At 37.9% G+C, this 13441-nt stretch overlaps 1 protein-coding gene across 1 annotated transcript; it reads right to left on the reverse strand.

Moving 5' to 3' along the window:
• Nucleotides 1-308: 308 nt before the first annotated feature.
• Nucleotides 309-923, reverse strand: LOC113769244 (uncharacterized mitochondrial protein AtMg00860-like). The gene is made up of 2 exons (XM_027313709.1): nucleotides 850-923; nucleotides 309-651 (listed from the first exon to the last, which is right to left on the reverse strand). The coding sequence occupies exons 1-2, from the start codon at nucleotides 921-923 to the stop codon at nucleotides 309-311; spliced, it is 417 nt and encodes a 138-aa protein (XP_027169510.1).
• Nucleotides 924-13441: the final 12518 nt, after the last annotated feature.

Consider the following 13441-nt stretch of genomic DNA (forward strand, 5'->3'; position numbering starts at 1 on the left):
GGGGTGGTGATCCTCTATTCCAATAGCTATTTCAAACTTTGGTGGTCAGTGTTGATGATGAAATGGTGCCCCTCCAAGTAATGCCTCCACTTAGTGACTGCTGTGACTAAGGCCGGCAACTCCTTTTCATAAATTAACATTCCCAAATTCTTCTGTCCCAAGCTTTGACTGAGGAAAGCCAATGGTCTCTTATTCTGCATCAGAACAGCTCCTATTCCTCCATAGCAAGCATCTGTCTCTATCACAAAGGACTAGGAGAAGTCTGGAAGAGCAAGTACAGGGGTACTTCACATAGCTAACTTCAGCTTCTAAAAAGCATCTTCAGCCTCCTCTCTCCAGCTGTAGCCATCCTTCTTGAGGTGGGTAGTTAAAGGCTTTGCAATAGCACCATATCCCTTGACAAACTTCCTGTAGTAACCAGTCAGACCAAGAAATCCCTTCAGCTGCCTAGTGTTCCCTGGTCTTGGCCACTGCATCATGCTGTCAATTTTCTTGGGGTCAACTCTTACTCCTTCTGCTGAAATGATATGGCCTAGATATTCCACTTGCTTCTGGGCAAATGAGCACTTACTCTCTTTTGCATATAGCTGGTGTGGCCTCAGAATCTCCAGGACTTCAGTAACATGATTGGTATGTTCTTCTAGAGTAGGACTGTAGATTAGTATATCATCAAAAAATACCAATACATGCTTCCTTAGTTGTTTCTAAATTACCTGATTCATCAGGCCTTGAAAGGTTGCGGGTGCATTGGTCAGCCCAAATGGCATGACCTTAAATTCATATAGCCCTTGATGTGTTCTGAAGGTTGTTTTGGGAATTTCTTCTTCACGTACTCTTATTTGGAAGTACCCTACTCTGAGGTCAATTTTAGAGTAGTATTTGGATTCATGCAGTTCATCCAGTAGCTCATCAATAAGGGGCATAGGGAACTTATTCTTGACTGTGAGATCATTCAGTTGCTATAATCCACACAAAATCTCCATGAGCCATCCTTCTTCTTGACTAGAAGTACTGGTGAAGCAAAAGGGCTGCTACTCAACTGAATGATCCCAGTTTGCAGCATCTCTTGTACTAGTTTCTCAATCTCAGACTTCTGGATGTAAGGACACCTATAGGGCCTTATTTGGAATGGCTTTGCCCCCTCTTTGAGAGTGATGTAGTGATCCTGGATCCTCTCAGGAGGTAGTCCTTGAGGTCCCTGAAATACATCCTCAAACCTTTGCAGTAACTTCTCCATTTCTGGTGGTGTTGGCTCTTGGTCTGGCTCCTTGTCCTCTACTGCACTCACCTGTGCCAGAATTCCATATGCTTGTTTCCTGGTCCACTTGTATAATCTACTTTCCCTTATTAGCTTCAACTGTACTGAATTGTCCTCCCCCTTTAGCTCAACCTGCTGCTTACCCTTTCTGAACTTCATACTTAGTCTTCTAAAGTCAAACTCCATTGGACTGTACCTAGCTAACCAATCAACTCCTAGTATAATATCGCACCCCCCCAACCTTAGGGTATTGAAATGATGCTGGAACTCATATCCCTGCATTTTCCATGTCACAGGCTTGGTGATGTTCCTAGACTGTAGTCTTTCTCCATTGGCCACTCTAACTGACAGAGCCTCTCCTTTGGTTCCCAGCTTCAAGTTCCTAGTCAATTGTTCATCAATGAAACAATGTGTACTACCATTGTCAACCAGGGCAATAATGGTCTTCCCTTTAATCATCCCCTTTATCCTGATGGTTTTGTGCTCACTTCCCCCTGCCAAGGCATGGATGGAAACTTCTGTGTTCATTTTCTAATTCTCCTCCAATATAGTCACAGAATACATCAGTCTCATCCTTCTTCTCCCCCTCTTCTTCAGTAACTGGTATCCCCTCCTCCTCCATAATCAATAGGTTTAAATGTGATTGTTTACATACATGTCTTATAGTATATAGCTCAGCACATTTGAAGCAAAGTCCCTTCTCCCTCCTATGGTTGAGCTTTGCTGGGGTGAGTTTTTTGAATTGGTTCTGAGTATTGGGGTGGTTATTGTAGGTTTTGGGGATCTGTTTATCAGGTAATTTGGGATAGCTTGGGGTTTTGTCAGGAAATTTGGAGTAGTTTGGGATTTTAAGCAGAGGTTTCTGGTAATTGGGGCTATAGGAAGGGGTTTTGTGGATTTTCTGCAAGGCTCTCAGGTTCCTCTCCTGCAGTTTGGCAACCTTTATAGCATCTGCAAGTGTTTTAGGTTTGGCTAATTTCACCATAGTTACTATTTTTTCTTTTAATCCACTTAGGAAGCATGTTTTGTAATAACAGTCTCGCTGATGAGGAAGGGACGGCATTATTAGGGCTTTGAACATTTCAAATTTCTCCAAGTAGTTAGCTACTGAACCTGTCTGCATCAATTTGTTGAATTCCTCTATAGCCTCCTCAGGGGAACCGTCTCCAAATCTCTCATATAGTGCATTGCAGAGCTCTTCCCATGGAACAACCTCCCTACCATTGAACACACCATGAAACCATATATCTGCCTTATCCCTGAAATAGAGTTCTGCAACATCAGACTTCATTTCCTCCTCTACTCCATTGATCTTGAAATACTTGTTGGCCTTCCTGATCCACTCCCTTGGGTTCTCCCCTGCGAATGGTGGCAGATCCACCTTGGGTAGCCTGGTGATTGTTCTGCTTTCCTTGGGCTCAGATCTATCCAGAACTCCTTTTTGCATCTCCTTTTTCCTGCCTCCTTCCTGATGTCCTGATTCTGACTCTGAGCTACTGCCCTCTATATCCTTCCTCTTGCCGTTTAATTTCACTAACATTTGTGCCATCATGTTCATCATGCCTTCATATTTCTGATCCAGGTTTTTGAGTGCTCTCCTGTCTATGCTTCATGATCCTCACAGCTTGCTCCAGTCCATCACTTCTGTTAGCAAAAGTTCTAACCACACTTCCTAGTTCAGTTATCTCCTTTCTCATCTCGTCTTGGTTTTTAGTCATTTTCCCAATGGCTCGTAGCTAGTTCTGATACCACTGTTATGGTACAGAAGCCAAAGTGCAGAAAATGTAAAAGGAAGCAAACTTGATTGTAAAGTTCAATGGTTGATCAATGGAATAGTGATTGTATTGAGCTCAATTTCATTAATGAATCTGAAACAAATTACAAGAAACAGAGGTAATGAATTTAGCTAAGAAGGTGTAAGATCAGAAGGAAAATTTGGGAGGGAAATTATGAGGATTGCTCCTCAAGCTATTACAACTAATCTGGACAAAATTGATTCAAAAGCTGAGAATCGATTAAGCAGACAAGCCTGCTTATAAAGTTATCAATCTCTAACAGACTCCTAACTACACCAATAAGAATCAAACACGTGTCCTAATTGCAGCTGCAAGTTGCTGCGCTTCTTGGCTTTCTGTTGGAATAGATGAAACCCAGCAAAGGCGTGGTTTAGCATATGCGCCTTTGCTGAAGCTCTTCCTCTTGATCACACCTTTAGTTACTGGATTCCACGCCTTCTTCATTTCTTCTTCCTAGCGCATATCTTCAGCTTCAGTCCAACTTCTGCATTTCATTACATCGTTGTATTCTCACCGGTCGCCAAGGCGCAGTTTATCAGTTCTTTCGGATATCTCGTATTTGTTTCGACGAATTGGCTTCGCGGGGTTTGATGGGCATTAAGAAAGCTTCTCGGTAGAAACAAATTTATCGTCTTTATATCAGTGGTGAGTTTTGTTGTAAACTCCATTTAATCTGCTAGTTGATTTTTTGATTAAAATCTCTATTGAATTTTAGTGAAGATGATACCGTGTTAATTTAAGATTGAGTATTTCTCTATGGAGTAGCCATTCTCAGATTGATGTTGTTTTGTATGGAGGGGCCATTGGTGTTAGGTTTGGCTGGCTTAGACAGAGAGTTGGGAAAGCTGGATACGCGTCTGTGCTTGGTTTTATGGCCTCATTCCTTTATTCCTTTGGTTATTTTGAACTAGCAAAAATGGGCAGATTATGGCAGTAGACCTTTATCTTTCACGGACGTTATTGGTTTGGAAAAACCTTATGGGTTCCAGGCAGATGAATCCCTTTTTTGTGTAATGTGGATGTTCTATCCGTCTTATTAGAAAATTTGGATATCTTAGAAATTCTAAATTCATAAATTAAATGAACAAGGAGCTTATCGTAGTGCAATACACGGCCAAAACATCTCGACTCCGTGGAACATAATAGAACTTTTACTAGGTAATGTTATAAGCTTGTATCGTCCAAAGGAAGACTTTGTGACGATGTATACAGTGAGAAAGACACCATTCTCTGGCAATGTCACTCACATTAAGTCTCACTGTTGTACTTGATGTGCACACTTGCTCTACTGTTTAAGGACCCATGATCAGCTAAAACGAACATATTCAGGCTATACACTGCTGGAATTCAAAATAATGTTAAATGTAGCTTACTTGATGTTTCCACATTCAGGCTGCCTGCTAACGTCATTAAATAGTCTTGCGTGTTTGTGGCTTTCAACTGTCCAATAGATATTGGGAAGTGGTGAGAGTTTTCTGAGGTCTAATTGTGAACTGAAGCAACTGCAATAACACATTGCTGCTCACAATCTACTACAACGAGTTTCCCTACTCTGCCTAGGCTTATGCACTTTGCATAACTAAGGGATTAGACAAAGTTAGGAGGCTGAGGAAAGCTGGTTATGCATCCGCGCTTCTATAATGGAGGAGCAATAGGGAATCGTGTGCCAATATGGTTAGCATTAGTAGCTTCCCAAACCTTTGGATTATAATGTATTTTCTCCTTTAGAAGTAGTTTCTGGATTTTCATTGTTTGATTTTAATCGGAATTAGTCTGCTGAGACAACATGGGAATGATCATTGTATGACCTACATGCCCCATTATTCATGATTCAGAAGTTGAAAACTTCATCAATGGAGTGAAGGGTTGAGCGGTTTCCTCTTTCCTCTGTCTGCCTGTCTTTCTCTCACGTGCTGATGTCCTGTTGAAAATGTGAACCTCATTCTTTAAAAGTTTGTTATAGTCCATTCCTCACTAAATTTTGTGCCTTCAGCAATAAGAATAGCCTCAAGTGACATGTATTTTTGCTAGCAGACAGTTGGCAATGCATGTATATGTTTGCATTGCTGGCTGTTGAAAGGGAGTTGGCAGCAATATTAGAAGCTTCTGAAAGAGAACAAATTTGAGCAAGCATTTCTTGAAACTCTTATCCTTGATTGATGCAATTGCCATGCTGACTATGTACACTTTACGATTGAGGCTTTTGAACTGTTTGGAGTCAAAAAGTCTTTTTAATTCTGAATTTCATTAGCAGATTGGTGTGAAATTATGTTCCAGATTTACTTTTCTTGTTCCCATGGTATAATAACAATGTGTACATTGATGTAGTTTATTCTACTTTTGCCTAAGTTTTGCTTGCTTTGAATTTTTGATTCTTTGTCAACTGTTAAATAGTATTTCAAATTTTAGTTTTCTGATTACTGTTGTAATGGTTTATTTGGTACTAATTGCTATTCTTGTACTGATTTGGTCTCCATGCAATGAAACCAGCCTGCTTAAGTGAAAATTCTACCGTTCACGAATGATCACTTGACAGTTTTTGGCTAATGCAGTAAGTTATTGGAAGGTTAGCTACGTTGCATACCATGTATAACGTCTCGGGATTTACTGCTGCAGTTCTCCATTCGTTTTAGCTATTGTTACTTATATATCTGTTGTAAAAAGTAACAGTGCATTATGCTCTTTTGCTTTTTCTTCTTGTTTTTGCATATTTCTCTTTTCTTTCTAACACTTCAGCCAACATATATTTCCTTCTAACTATTAGCAGCAGTATATCTTGTAATCAGTAGTTTCTGTATTGCTTTGGTTACTAGCTCATAGAACGAGAGTGCACGTGAGTATAGTATTTCTTGTAAGTTCGAACCAAATCTTTTGATGTTACTGATTTTTCAACATGAATAAGGATAAGGAATGCTGATTAGTTCCTATAGGTGTTGAAACGCAACTCGTGCCCTCTATGACTAAATTTGACTAGATAGATCGATTAAGTTTCATACCAGTGATGAGAAAAACAATCCAAAAGATATTTGAACAAATTAAGGATATTATTGGGTTTTAATTGTTTATAATCACAAACTGATGTACGTAAAGCAACTTGTTCTAACAGGATGCTTTTTTAAGCTCTCAACTACTTTAAATACTCTGTATAAATACTTTAATCATGCTTCTGAAAGGAACAGACCTTATGATAGAGATATTGGAGTTCATCTTTGAAGTGAAAAATGGAGCTTGCAGACAGTTTCCGGTTGGACAACAATGGAACGTTAAGTTGTTGCCAATACTTCTTTTCAGTTGCATATTAAAAAAAAAAGTCTGACTTAGAATGTTTGAAACTGTTGAAAGGAAAGGATTTGGGGAATTTTTCTTTACAAGACAAAACGAGCCGCTTCAATCATCTCTCCTTGAGCCAAGCTCGTTGCAAATGGGATTTCCATATTGACCTTGTATATTTGTTTCTCTAGGCCTTTAAAGATTCTCAGAGTTTCAGAGATTCTTTCCAGGTATACATTTATCTCAACTGGCGGCTTGAAATATACCACGAGTCACTGTTAATGTTACAATTAGAAGATTTGATCAGCTTTGCTCTGCTTTATTATTGTCATAATATTTCTCCAAATTTCCATTTTTTTTCTAATTATGTATCCTTAGTCAAGATTTTTAACGATTATCATTTTTTTAACTTCAAGTGTTGTAGTTACATGGTTCTTGTTCCAGTAAAATTATATTGTCATAAAGGCCTGCCATGTTCAACAGTAAACGTTATCCGAGTTCTGTAGATCTGCTCCTAATTAATCGTGGACAATTCTTGTACACATGCACCCTTTGATTTCTGATTTTCACTTGTAAGCTGTTGCTAGCCCACATACAAGAAATTGAGGTGCTTATACGTCAAGAATCAGGGGCGACTTAGTGCAAAAAAAAAAAAAAAACATATTGTTCGCTAGTGCTGTTGTTTGGATGGTAGATTATTTGTCAAATTTTATTTGCTTATTTCATCAAACCATTTTCAGTCACATTTTTATTTCATATACATCATATAAAAAAAAAGTGACAGTTTTTTTTCAAAAAATTGTCCCAAATAATCTACTATCAAAACTATTATTTTTAATGGACATTTCCATTTTGGCTTGAAGAAATTTAGGATACATTTGATAAAATTGAAGTCTGAAAACTGAAATTTGAAATTTGAAATTTAAATTCATTAAATTATTGAATTGTTAAATTCTAAACTTGATACATTTGAATGTATATCACATTAAGTGATGAGTAAACAGTTTGTCACTTATTTTTTGAAACAGGTTTTACGAAATTGAGTGTCATTTAATTAATTTAGATATCCAATTTTTTGTTATCAAACGTATTTCAATATATTAAGATCTGAATTCATTAATTTTAAATATTAAATTGAGTTATCAAACAAGAATTTAGACCATAGACAATAGAGATATGTCGAAGTAATTTTATATTCAGCCCTCTTTAACTCCTATTTTTTCCCATACAGGTTTTTATTTGGTTGATTGGATATAGAATCCTTTTATCTGGTTACAAATAAAGTTAGTACAATCTAAAATTTGTTTGGGCCTAGAATTTCAAAACCAATGCGTTAAAGAAATAGATAATAATCTCCTAAGAAGCTTTTTATCAATGTTTAAAAAAAAGAAAAGAAAAGAAAATAATAAAAAAAAACTGAGTACTGCCCTAGTGGCTTTCGGATAATCACAAAATGCAGATTGGATTCGTCAATTTCTTTATTTAATTTCTCTGTTTGCTTTTCATTTCTGTGGGATCCAAAATTTGTGGTTCCTTTTGAAATTTCATTAAAAATGAGAGTGGAACAACACAACCTGCAGTCTCGTTCCCCCTTCCCAAAGAAAAGTATTCTTTGGGGCTCTTCGTTAAAAAATAACTAATTCTAAACAAGTCTTCAAATTGAAATTAAATTTGTATCTAGAAATTTGATTGAGAATCCTTCAAAAAATTTAAAAAAAAATTTGATCGAGAACATTTCAATTACTACTACTATCAGGAACTGGATTAAATCCGCATTTGAAATACTTACAACTAAAGCAATTAGGAGCTGGATTCCAAGAGGTACCGCTTCATGCAGGAGCGCAGCTAACAGGGGCAATTTCTGCTGGATTCACGCTCCACGTATTTGCTCCGCCCAATTAAACATGTTGGAATTTGGACCGTGTTAGTCGCAATGGATCTTCTATCTCATTTTTTGTGTTATTTTTTGTCTCATCTTTTATCATATTACTATTTTTTCTTCATAAATATTATATTTTAATTTTTTTTGTTTCCTTAAATCCAACAACTATTAACTGAGCAATGCACAAAATTTAATAAATTCAAAAAATTAAAATACATAAAAAAATGAGATTTTTTAAGAATTTTTTGCTGGATTTTTTTTTATTTTCCACAATATATTACTTTTTAAAACTGTTGTATTTATTTTTACTCAATTAAGAGTTATTGAATTTTTAAAAAATAAAAATATTTAAAATATAATATTTATAAAAAAATAATAATATAATAAAATGTGAAATAAAAAGTAACACAAAATAATGTGACGGAGGATCCGTTGTAGATAGAAATGGTACAGAAAATACGACAAAGGATCGGCTGTTTTTTTCGTCTTGAAATGCAAGCTAGCCTTTTACTGTATGATAATTGCGCAGCTAAGACAAAGTCTGCAAACCCTGCATGTGGTACTGGTAACTCGTCAAAGCTAAAGCCAAGTCTGCATAACCTGCATATGCGGTAATCCATCTTTCGTTTTCTCAAGAAGAATGAGTCGTCCTTCAAAACTCACGACGACTGAAAACCCAAATCCATCTTTCGTTTTCTGAAGAAGAATAAGTCGTCCTTCAAAATTCACGAAGACAGAAAACCCAACTACTTGTATTAAAGAAAATTTTGAAAATGACGCATTAACGCGGTGTGCATTTTGCTGGTTTGTTGTTAATGTTCCTTGACAAAATACAAAAGGCTGGCATTTCGCCTATTGTGGAGAAAACTGCTGCGTGAGTCCCTTGGACAAACGGAATCTACTACTACCTGTGAGTCACTAATTGCAGAACATACTATTGCATCAGGACTTTCTCTTGTATTCTGCATTGTTTTTCCCTTGAAATCTGAGGGAGAGTGAGTGATCATTTCTAAGAATTTCAAAGCAGCTATTAAGAGTATATAGCCAAGCTGATGGCTCTTAGTCGTCCGTATATCTCTGGTATTAATTTTTATCTGAAGGGCCTGAAGCAGCAGCTTGAACAGTATAAAACTCAATTCTGGACGAAGAAGGTATCTGGAACATTTTTGCCAAAAACACAGCAGTTTTTTGGTTTGAAACCACGACTGCAACTGCATCCTTGGGTTCACACCTGTATGGTTAATAAGATCAATAATTTTGAAGTGGAGTTCAGATTTCTGACTACTTTTTTGCGTTATGTTACAATCTGGACTAATGCCTCTAAGGTTGTGTAGAATTTGGAATCCCTTGACTTGAGAATTGAAACGGCAATACTAGAGATGAGAGGCCTAGAAAGAGCATCTAACAAGAATTATATTTTATTCCGTCCCTCTAAGTTGATTGCCTTACTCTCCAACTTTCTTGAGAAAATTAAGAATATCAAGTCAGAAATCAGAGAAGCTTATGATCAGGATGGCTATCTATCAAGCCATTCAATTCTGTCTGTCTCTCCTTTACATCACTATAATCAATGGCAGAAGTTTGTCATATCCATATCTGACAATCTGCTGGATTTGAGTAAGAAACTTGCTAATAGTCATCCTCTGATGGTACAATTTGGAGCCTTCAAAGACTACTTATCAAAGTTCTTATGTTTCATCAAGGATGTGCGCGGTTTCCCAGAACAGGATCCAAGAATAGAAGATCTCTTTATTTGTTGGAGATGTTGCAATCCACACAACGCATCTGTCTTGTTTGTGCTGGTTCAGGGAAGAAATTGATTCCCAGATGGCAAAGAGATTTCTGATTTGCAACAGAAGATAGATCTAACTACGTGAGATTTTCTAAAGGTGAATCTGCAGTTCCTCAACGCTATGAAGAGTGAGACCAATTGCACAAGGAACACATATCTGGAATCTTGCTTTGTCAAGTATCTACATGTTCTTTATGAGGAGCTGAATTACTTAGTGTCCATTGTCACCACTAATACAAGACAATTGTCTGAAGAGGCTGTGGAATGTCTATTGCCCGAGATTGAAGTAGCTATTATGCATGGGGTAGTTTTGAAGTGTATGTTGGACCGAGAAATGGGAACTGATCTTATGATATTGCTTGCAAAGGTTTGGCTTATAAAGGTAGAGGTTTTCCTTGTGGAGCAATTAAACGGTGGCCCTGATCTCAACCTTGCGATTGTCCAATATAGAGCCCTTGATGCGAGGTTGAGTTTCTTGAGAACATACTTCAAAGATCTGCCGCAAGCTGTAAGGGACGAAGAAGATGAACAACCAATCTTCACATTTCTTGAGGAAGTTAACAGACTGGTAATATCTTTATATCACTCTCTCCATGACAAGGAAGTCACAAAGTCCAAGGCCAGTGATGTGTTTTTTATGTTGCTTCCGAAGATTTTTCTTTTCAAGGCGGAATCGACAATTGTGGCCTTGCCGCGTAGCAATGCAAGTTTATTTGACCTTGTGAAACATCAAGTCAAAGCCATTCATCAGACGCTAAGATTCTGGAGAACTATAGTCACACATCAGCTAGAGGAGAATACACCAAATGACAAATTAGTCTTCACAAGGATTTTTTCAGTGTCTAAGAGGGTAATATCGCTTTACAAACCAATTCTTGACAGTAGAATGAGAGAAGAGATGGACTTCAAAATGTATCATTTGCTTTGTAATTTGTTTGATGAAGTTATGCATGTGAAGGCAGACCTCAGAGATACTTATCACCAGTTCCCACGGCATAATTTCCCCAAAACTAATGTTACTGGAGTCGTTGATTTTCTCTTGAGAAAGCTAATGGATATGCTGAAGTATAATCCGATATCAATTGCACCTGTGAAGCATCAGATTCAAACAATCATTGGGGATCTAAAGTTCTTTAGGTCTTTCCTAAGGGACGTTGTTGAGCAGGACATTGAGAATCAACAAGTCCAAGATCTCGGTGCACGTGTTATCAATATGGTTTATGAGATTGAATATGTAATTGACTTGAATGTGGTTGGGGGTATGTGGTATCATTTCTCATATCTCGACTAGCTCTTAGAAGATACTGGACTTCTTAAGATTCAGAGTAGAGAAATTTATGAGAGGAAGGCCGCTGATATCATAGTCCCGAAAGTCACCCAGGCCTCTCAACGTGAGATATCCCAATCTAGTGTCCCACAAATTGATGAAATTGTGGTAGAACTCCATGATCAAGAACAAGCAATATTTGATAGACTCACATGGGGATCCTTGCAGAGAGATTTGGTAGCTATTGTTGGCATGCCAGGAATAGGCAAGACAACTATGGCAAAGGAAGTGTTCAACGATCCTAAGATTTCGTATAACTTTCATGTTTGTGCCTGGTGTCATGTATCACAAGTGTACAACAAACGAGATCTATTGCTTGACACTTTAAGCAGCATCTCTAAGCCTACTGCCGATACTCTTCAAATGGGTAATGCAGATTTGGAGTTAATGTTGTATCAAAAGCTGAAGCAGAAAAGGAATCTTATAGTTGTGGATGATATGTGGATATGTGGAACACTGGGACTTGGCATGACTTGGAAAAATCCTTACCTAGTGACAGAAATGGGAGTAGGATTTTAATAACTAGTCGTCTTCACGATGTAGGTCTAAAAGCTAAACCAGATAGCAAGCCTCATTCTCTTCGTCTACTCTCCGATAGTGAAAGTTGGGATCTGCTACAGAGCAAGATATTTCATGATCAAGACTGTCCAGCGGCACTGTCAGAAATTGGAATGCAAATTTCTAGAAGTTGTGGAGGACTACCCCTGGCAATTGTTGCAATAGCTGGTGTCCTCGAAAGATCTGATAGAACACGAGATTGGTGGCATCGAATTGCGGAAAGTATGAGCTCGCATATTTTTGATAATCCAGAAATGCAGTGCAAGGTTATTGTGGAACTAAGCTACAAGCACTTGCCAGATCATTTAAGACCATGCTTTTTGTATTTTGGAATTTTCTGGGAACAAAAAGATATTCTCGTTTGAAAGCTAATATGGTTATGGATTAGTGAAGGGTTTGTACAGAAAAGTGAGCAAAAAAGCTTAGAAGATCCTGCAGAGGAATACCTAATGGATCTGGTTGGTCGAAACCTAGTAATGGTTGCAAAGAGAAGATCAAGTGGCGGGGTGAAAGCATGTCATGTCCACGATATACTACGTGACTTGTGCAAATCCAAATTGAAAGAGGAAAACTTTTCCCGGATAATTATGAAGTATTGAGAAACCTCATGCTTCATTTGATGATTTAGATTATGGTGTTGATTTTGGTTATTTTGATCATTTAGATTCCATTAGGTATGATGATTATCGATTGTGCGCTTTCACAAAGCGGAACCATTTTGTCATGTCAAGGCCTTCTGGTGCTCACGTCCGTTCTTTGCTTTTCTTTGCCACTAATGATATATATCCCAGATGTCCTTGTGACGTTTCATTTATTTCTAACAACTTTAAACTTCTTCGAGTGCTGGACTTGGAATGCATCAATATGGGCACATCATTTTTCTCCGGAGTAGACACTTGAGGTTTTTAGCTGTCAGTGGAGATATAGATTCTGTTCCATCATCAATGTCGAACCTCTGGAACTTGGAAACGATCATTGTGAAGGGATTAAAGGGAAAAGTTATACTACCTGATAGTATTTGGTACATGGCACGGTTGCGACATGTTCATGTCAATAATCATGCTACATTTATTTTGGAAGGTATCAAGCCTGTGGAACTTTCTCAGTTGTATGACTTGGTGACACTTTCATCGCCATGTTTCTCTGATGTGGAAGAAACAGAAATAGTATTGAGGAGGTTCCCTAATCTCCGAAAACTTGGATGCATGTTTGTGAAACCAAATAGTTGTTTGGGAAACAATGATCATTTTCCGGCTATGGATGTTTTGACTAAGCTGGAGTCGCTGAAGATCTCTTACTATGGCCCTCCACCTAATGTGAGTCCATTTATCTTGCCCTCTAGTCTGAAAAAGTTCACCTTGTCAAGCTTTCGGTTGCCATGGCATCACATTTCAGCAATTGCAAGATTCCCAAATCTTGAGGTTCTCAATCTACTCTGTAGAGCCTTCGAAGGGGAAGTATGGGAAATGGAAGAAGATGAGTACCGTGAGCTCAAGTACCTGAAATTAGATACTCTAAACATTGTCCAGTGGGATGCCTACAGTGATCACCTTCCCAA

This window comes from Coffea eugenioides, chromosome 4, assembly GCF_003713205.1.
Source record: "Coffea eugenioides isolate CCC68of chromosome 4, Ceug_1.0, whole genome shotgun sequence".
In the NCBI taxonomy this organism is placed as follows: Eukaryota; Viridiplantae; Streptophyta; class Magnoliopsida; order Gentianales; family Rubiaceae; genus Coffea; species Coffea eugenioides.

What these genes read in the sequence shown, in the direction of transcription:
- LOC113769244 (XM_027313709.1), bottom strand. Translation starts at nt 923, where the DNA reads ATGCCCCTTATTGATGAGCTACTGGATGAACTGCATGAATCCAAATAC. An exon ending in AAAATTGACCTCAGAGTAGG is followed by an intron (nt 652 to 849) that starts GTACTTCCAAAT and finishes ACTAATCTACAG; the next exon opens with TCCTACTCTAGAAGAACATA.